This window comes from Anomaloglossus baeobatrachus, chromosome 1, assembly GCF_048569485.1.
Source record: "Anomaloglossus baeobatrachus isolate aAnoBae1 chromosome 1, aAnoBae1.hap1, whole genome shotgun sequence".
NCBI lineage: Eukaryota > Metazoa > Chordata > Amphibia > Anura > Aromobatidae > Anomaloglossus > Anomaloglossus baeobatrachus.
Genome location: NC_134353.1, coordinates 64251432 through 64259880, shown reverse-complemented (window position 1 = coordinate 64259880; position 8449 = coordinate 64251432). Strand labels below are relative to the sequence as shown.

At 41.1% G+C, this 8449-nt stretch overlaps 1 protein-coding gene across 2 annotated transcripts in view; it reads left to right on the top strand.

The window, feature by feature from the left end:
• Positions 1-667: 667 nt before the first annotated feature.
• The window catches only part of MXD4 (MAX dimerization protein 4), an 87751-nt gene continuing 79969 nt past the window's right edge, over positions 668-8449 (top strand). The window contains exons 1-3 of one of the 2 annotated variants that reach the window (XM_075346812.1): positions 668-868; positions 953-1042; positions 7884-7983. In XM_075346812.1, coding sequence (XP_075202927.1) covers positions 979-1042; positions 7884-7983 — 164 coding nt within the window. In that variant the 5' untranslated portion in view covers positions 668-868; positions 953-978. Of the gene's footprint in view, positions 1043-7883; positions 7984-8449 lie in introns of both variants that reach the window. The other variant, XM_075346810.1, reaches the window with a different exon arrangement.

The window sequence follows — 8449 nt, the reverse complement described above, 5'->3', positions numbered from 1 at the left end:
AAAAAAATGGCAGAGCTCTATGTATTTTACATCATTAAGGACCTTTGTTGCTCATAGTGACCAATCACAGGGCAGCTTTCATTTTACCAAGGCTGAGAAGAAACTGAAAGCTAGTCTCTGATTGGTTGCTATAGGCAACATAAAAAAATTATCTCTACTGGCTAACACGGTACAAAGATATATTTTACTTATAGGCAACATAGACAGTTTTGATAAATAAGGCCTAGGGCCAGTATATAAAGGCCTACATTGGTATTTCTGTCATATGTAAACTATATATTATAATTGACCTGGGTTCATACAAGATCATGAAAAAATAAAAAAGTGTAGCTTCGTTTTTTCTTTGGTCCATATCTTTTCCTACAGTCCCTAAACCGGTCAGGTCCCCGTGTGTGTTTTTTTTTTTTTCCTCTCCCTTTAAACTTTTCTCTTCCTCACAGCAACGTCAAGTTCAATGAATCCTATTGGTCAGCGCCTCAGCGAGCATCCCCGCTGTCACAGTCACTTTACATAACCAATCAGCGTTAAGCGCCTACTAAACATGCATAAATGTATCCAATCCCGTGTCAGGTAGGCGCGGTTTCGCTCGTTGTTGCTAAGCTTCGGCATCTCAATCGTTACCATCCCTTGATTGGGATCTGTCAACATTCCTCCCTGTACCTTACCCCGCCCCCTACCTTACACAAAGCGTTCCTATTGGCTTTTACGAAATAAGAAACCACGCCTTTCTGCTTATACCGCTCTCTTATTGGTCGTCTCCCCCGTCCATCAGCGTATGTCAAAGCAAGCTGCGCTCCCCTTTATATGGAGTAAGAAGTCCCCGGAGCGTCTGAACTCCCCGTAGTTCGTCCCACTTGCTGTTGTTTTGGTCCGTGCCTCTCCGCCCGGGGGTGACGCGCACAGTTACAGGCGCATTTGTTTTTGTAACTAGTTTTACACTTGTATTCTATAGAGAGACATATATTTATATACTGAAGTATGGAGCTGAACTCTCTGCTCATCCTGCTGGAGGCAGCGGAATATCTGGAGAGACGAGACCGAGGTATTTGTCAGTGACACTGGGGGTTGTGGAGGGAGGGGCTCAGCCATTATATGTGCGTGGACACACCGTGCGGTACTGCACACACGGGAGCCTGCACCACTGTGCAAGACGCAGGCTGTATATAGTGTGTATACTGCACACTCTGCTCACCTCTATACAGCATGTACACTACTATATATACTGTATACTCCACACCTGTGCACTACAGCATATACAGCATGTGCACCACTATATATATACTGTATACTCCACACCTGTGCACTACAGCTTATACAGCATGTGCACCACTATATATATACTGTATACTCTGCACACCTGTGCACTACAGCGTATACAGCATGTACACCACTATATATATACTGTATACTCCGCACCTGTGCACTACAGCGTATACAGCATGTGCACCACTATATATATACTGTATACTCCACACCTGTGCACTACAGCTTATACAGCATGTACACTACTATATATACTGTATACTCCGCACCTGTGCACTACAGCATATACAGCATGTGCACCACTATATATATACTGTATACTCTGCACACCTGTGCACTACAGCTTATACAGCATGTGTACCACTATATATACTGTATACTCCATACACCTGTGCACTACAGCGTATACAGCATGTGCACCACTATATATACTGTATACTCTGCACACCTGTGCACTACAGCGTATACAGCATGTACACCACTATATATATACTGTATACTCCGCACCTGTGCACTACAGCGTATACAGCATGTGCACCACTATATATATACTGTATACTCCACACCTGTGCACTACAGCTTATACAGCATGTGTACCACTATATATACTGTATACTCCATACACCTGTGCACTACAGCGTATACAGCATGTACACTACTATATATACTGTATACGCCACACCTGTGCACTACAGCGTATACAGTATGTGCACCACTATATATACTGTATACTCCACACCTGTGCACTACAGTGTATACACATGTGCACCACTATATATATACTGTATACTCTGCACACCTGTGCACTACAGCTTATACAGCATGTGCACCACTATATATATACTGTATACTCTGCACACCTGTGCACTACAGCGTATACAGCATGTACACCACTATATATATACTGTATACTCCGCACCTGTGCACTACAGCGTATACAGCATGTGCACCACTATATATATACTGTATACTCCACACCTGTGCACTACAGCTTATACAGCATGTGTACCACTATATATACTGTATACTCCATACACCTGTGCACTACAGCGTATACAGCATGTACACTACTATATATACTGTATACGCCACACCTGTGCACTACAGCGTATACAGTATGTGCACCACTATATATACTGTATACTCCACACCTGTGCACTACAGTGTATACACATGTGCACCACTATATATACTGTATACTCTGCACACCTGTGCACTACAGCTTATACAGCATGTGCACCACTATATATATACTGTATACTCTGCACACCTGTGCACTACAGCTTATACAGCATGTGTACCACTATATATACTGTATACTCCATACACCTGTGCACTACAGCGTATACAGCATGTACACTACTATATATACTGTATACGCCACACCTGTGCACTACAGCGTATACAGCATGTACACTACTATATATACTGTATACGCCACACCTGTGCACTACAGCGTATACAGTATGTGCACCACTATATATACTGTATACTCCACACCTGTGCACTACAGTGTATACACATGTGCACCACTATATATACTGTATACTCCGCACCTGTGCACTACAGCGTATACAACATGTGCACCACTATATATACTGTATACTCCGCACCTGTGCACTACAGCGTATACAGAATGTGCACCACTATATATATACTGTATACTCCGCACCTGTGCACTACAGCGTATACAGAATGTGCACCACTATATATATACTGTATACTCCGCACCTGTGCACTACAGCGTATGCAACATGTGCACCACTATATATACTGTATACTCCGCACCTGTGCACTACAGCGTATACAGAATGTGCACCACTATATATATACTGTATACTCCGTACCTGTGCACTACAGCGTATACAACATGTGCACCACTATATATATATATATATATATAAATGCTGTATACACTGCGCACCCGTGCACTACTGCGTATACAGCATGTGCACCACTATATATATACTGTATACTCCGCACACCTGTAAACTACAGCGTATACAGCATGTGCACCACTATATATATACTGTATACTCTGCTCACCTGTATACAGCATGTGTACCACTATATATAATGTATACTCAGTGCACAGCCCGGATATACTCTACTCAACTATGCAGTGTATACAGCATGTGCACCTCTATATATACTGTATACTCCATACACCTGTGCACTACAGCATATACAGAATGTGCACCATTATATATACTGTATACACCACGTACCTGTGCACTACAGCGCATACAGCATGGGCACCAGTATATATATATATACTGTATACTCCCCGCTCCTGTGCACTACAGAGTATACAGCATGTGCACCATTTTATATATATATATATATATACTGTATACTCTCCACACCTGTGTAATACAGTGTATTTCGCTTGTGCACCACTATATACATATATATATACTGTATACTCCGCGCACTACAGCGTATACAACATGTGCACTACCATATATACACTGTATACTCCACGAACCTGTGCACTATAGCGTATACAGCATGTGCAACATTGTATATACTGTATACTCTGTGCACCTATGCAATATAGCGTATATAACATGGGCACCACAATATACTGTATACCGCATACTCAGTGCACCTGTGAACTACAGCGTATACAGCATGTGCACCACCATATATAATGTATACTGGGTGCACATTCCGGACAGCATGTGCACCACTATGTATACTATATATTAGGTGCACACCCCGATATACTTGTGCAATATACCATATACACATTGTGCACCACTATATATATACTGTCCCAGCACTCCTCTACCTGCACCTGTATACTAGTACATATACATGAAAACCTCATACATACCAATATGCATAGATTTCTTTTGTTTATATTTGTGTATATATATATATATATATATATATATACACACACAGATACACTTTGCCATCTGTATATACCCACACCACGCCATCTGTATATACACACCTGTGTATTAGTGTATATACATGGAAACACCCTGCATGCCACTCTCTATTTTGCATATATAAAAGAGTATTTATTTATTTTTTTTCATTGTAGTTATCTATCTATAGCTATATATATATATAAATACTGTGTATATATAATGTGTGTGTGCAGACAACGTGCATTGTAACTTGTACGGTATATATATATTTATTTTTTGCATGGCATTTATACAGTCCTATTGTTTTTAGACATATATATATATACATATATATAAAATCACTTTGCTATTTCCATACATGTCCTGTGAGTATATAGCTATACATGCACTACACTATCTACGTATATGCTTTGCACTTGCATATTAGGGCATATATGTGCAAACATCATACATACTACTTTCTAATTTAAATGGTATTTTTATATATATATATATATATATATATATATATATATATATATATATATATATATATATATAATATATATATATATATATAAAATCCCTCTGCTATCTGTCCATGCACTATGGGTATATAACTATACACTCACTACACACATGTGTATAATGGCACTTACCACTTGTATGATGGAGCATATATACTCAGAAACATATCTGGCACTTTGTATACTATTTATTTGCATTGATGTGTGCATGAATAATTTTTTCTTTTATATATATATATATATATATATATATATATATATATATATATATACACACACAGGTTTGATAACTTGTATACATTTGCATTTACATGTTAACACCACATTTATACTTTGCATTCATATATATATATATTTATGTATTTATTAAATATTTTAATATAGTAATATATATTTAAATATTTTCCCTTTGCTATCAGTATATAATAAAAAGGCTAGTGTATATACCATATATATATTTATTATATAATCATGTTGTGATGGCGCAGATTTGCCTCTTGCCTGCCCGGTTTGCAGCAATGTGGAGGAGGATCTTGAATTAACAGTAGATAATTGGCATGGATCTGACATCTGACCGTGGTGCACGGCAAAAATGTGCAAAATTGGAGACGATTGACAATAATAAAGCACGAGTGTGGACGCCATATTATGTTTTTTATATATATATATACGGTATATACTGCTCAAAAAATAAAGGGAACACTTAAACAACACAATGATATTTTAGTGTTCCCTTTATTTCTTTTGAGATATATATATATATATATATAAAAAAAGAAATAAAGGGAACACTAAATATATATAAATATTTATATAATATATATTTAATATATATAATATATATATAAAATATATAAATGTATGTATGTATGTATATATATATATATATATATATATATATATATATATATACTGTATATGTTGCTTTTTCACAGTTTTTCCTGCGTGTTTCGGGGCCGTGGGTCGGGTCATACGTGTCGTGTGTTGGATACGTGTGGCATGGAGCTCTGTGTTGTACGTCTCTCCCCGTATGCAGGGGGCTGCAGGGCAGTATACGGATGGACACCAGTGTGCACAGGCAGCACTACATGCCGGTGTGGTGTGCGTCATGGCGGTGCGCGCGGCTCTGCATTCTACACGTATGTGGTGTTGGGCCCGTGCTCCATGTCAGATGCTTGTCAGTGATGAGATCACCCCGCCTGTCAGATCAGCTGCGGCTGACACATGTAGGAGGGGATCGCTGTGGCTGCGCTCAGGGCTGATGCATGTAGCAGAGCTGAATTTGTTTGCTTTGGGATTCCATTGTTTGAGCAACAAGATAACCTCCTCTTATCTGCAGTTCCTATGGAAATCCATAAATAACACACTGGGGCCAACAGGTTCACTGCTGGGCTCTGCTGCATTCAGCGCTCTCCTTGCACAGCACGCAGTCAGCTCTGCTCCGTTTGCAGACTCAACTATGCAGCATCTGACATACTCCAAATTCTACACCTCCGCATCTGCATTCAGCTCTGCCTTCCCATTACAGCCGCATCCACGTACTCAGCTCTGCTACAAGCACAATTGCTCAAAAAGCCACGTACTCGGCTCTGCTACATCCACAAACAAGCTCATATAAAGGTACATACTCGGCTCTGCTACATCCACAAACAAGCTCTTATAAATCCATGTACTCGGCTCTGCTACATCCACAAACAAGCTCATATAAAGGTACATACTGGGCTCTCCTACATCCACAAATACGCTTTTATAAAGCCACATACTCGGCTCTGCTACATCCACAAACAATCTCTTATAAAGCCACGTACTCAGCTCTGCTACATCCACAAACAAGCTCATATAAAGGTACATACTGGGCTCTGCTACATCCACAAACAATCTCTTATAAAGCCATGTACTCGGCTCTGCTACATCCATAAACAAGCTCTTATAAAGCCACGTACTCTGCTCTGCTACATCCACAAACAAGCTCTTATAAAGCCACTTACTCGGCTCTGCTACATCCACAAACAAGCTCATATAAAGCCACTTACTCGGCTGTGCTACATCCACAAACAAGTTCATATAAAGCCACGTACTCGGCTATGCTACATCCACAAACAAGCTCTTATAAAGCCATGTACTCTGCTACATCCATAAACAAGCTCTTATAAAGCCACATACTCGGCTCTGCTACATCCACAAACAAGCTCATATAAAGCCACTTACTCAGCTCTGCTACATCCACAAACAAGCTCTTATAAAGCCACGTACTCTGCTCTGCTACATCCACAAACAAGCTCTTATAAAGCCACGTACTCTGCTACATCCACAAACAAGCTCTTATAAAGCCACGTACTCTGCTACATCCACAAACAAGCTCTTATAAAGCCACGTACTCTGCTCTGCTACATCCACAAACAAGCTCTTATAAAGCCACGTACTCTGCTCTGCTACATCCACAAACAAGCTCTTATAAAGCCACGTACTCTGCTCTGCTACATCCACAAACAAGCTCTTATAAAGCCACGTACTCTGTTCTGCTACATCCACAAACAAGCTCATATAAAGCCACGTACTCTGCTCTGCTACATCCACAAACAAGCTCTTATAAAGCCACGTACTCTGCTCTGCTACATCCACAAACAAGCTCTTATAAAGCCACGTACTCTGCTCTGCTACATCCACAAACAAGCTCTTATAAAGCCACTTACTCGGCTCTGCTACATCCACAAACAAGCTCATATAAAGCCACGTACTCAGCTCTGCTACATCCACAAACAAGCTCTTATAAAGCCAAGTACTCTGCTCTGCTACATCCACAAACAAGCTCATATAAAGCCACGTACTCAGCTCTGCTACATCCACAAACAAGCTCATATAAAGCCACGTACTCTGCTCTGCTACATCCACAAACAAGCTCTTATAAAGCCACGTACTCAGCTCTGCTACATCCACAAACAAGCTCATATAAAGCCACGTACTCTGCTCTGCTACATCCACAAACAAGCTCATATAAAGCCACGTACTCAGCTCTGCTACATCCACAAACAAGCTCATATAAAGCCACGTACTCTGCTCTGCTACATCCACAAACAAGCTCATATAAAGCCACGTACTCAGCTCTGCTACATCCACAAACAAGCTCGCACACAGCCTTGCCTGGTATGTGACACTCAGCTCTGCTCCATCTGTGTTGTTGCACATGATGCCACTTTTAACCCCTTCCTCCCCTGTCTCTGTCTCGTTGCAGAAGCAGAACACGGCTATGCATCAGTTCTACCCTTCGACAGCGATTACTCCTTGAAAAAAACCAAAGCAGCCTCACTATCTAGAAAATCCCAGAATAACAGGTAAGTAGAGGAGGCCCAGGGAGGCCGAGGAGGGAGGTGCAGGGGCCGCCGCCATCTTTCCTGCCTGGGCTTGGCTGTGTTTTGATTCCATATAAACACTGCCACGCGTACACCATGCCTGCGTCCTGCGCTCCCCCCGATCAGTGTCACCCCTGCGTCCTCTCCCCGCACACAGCTGCACCGTCCTCGCTCTCCTCTGCTGTAATCCCAGTGCTGCAGATGACACGTCCCCTCCGCTCCGCACACGCCTATATTACACCGTGCCTGATGGGGCAATGGCTGTTACTACCAGTGTAAACAAGGTTGTGGAACTGCAAAATGTTTTCCTTGTTTTCTTTACCTATTGCCGGCTTTAGGATTCCTATGTGTCGTATCCGCTGCAGATTCTGTGCAGGTTTTTATCATTTGTGTTGCAAAGGGTTAAATCCGTGGCGTCATCTCCAGATTACAGTATGTCGCCATGAGG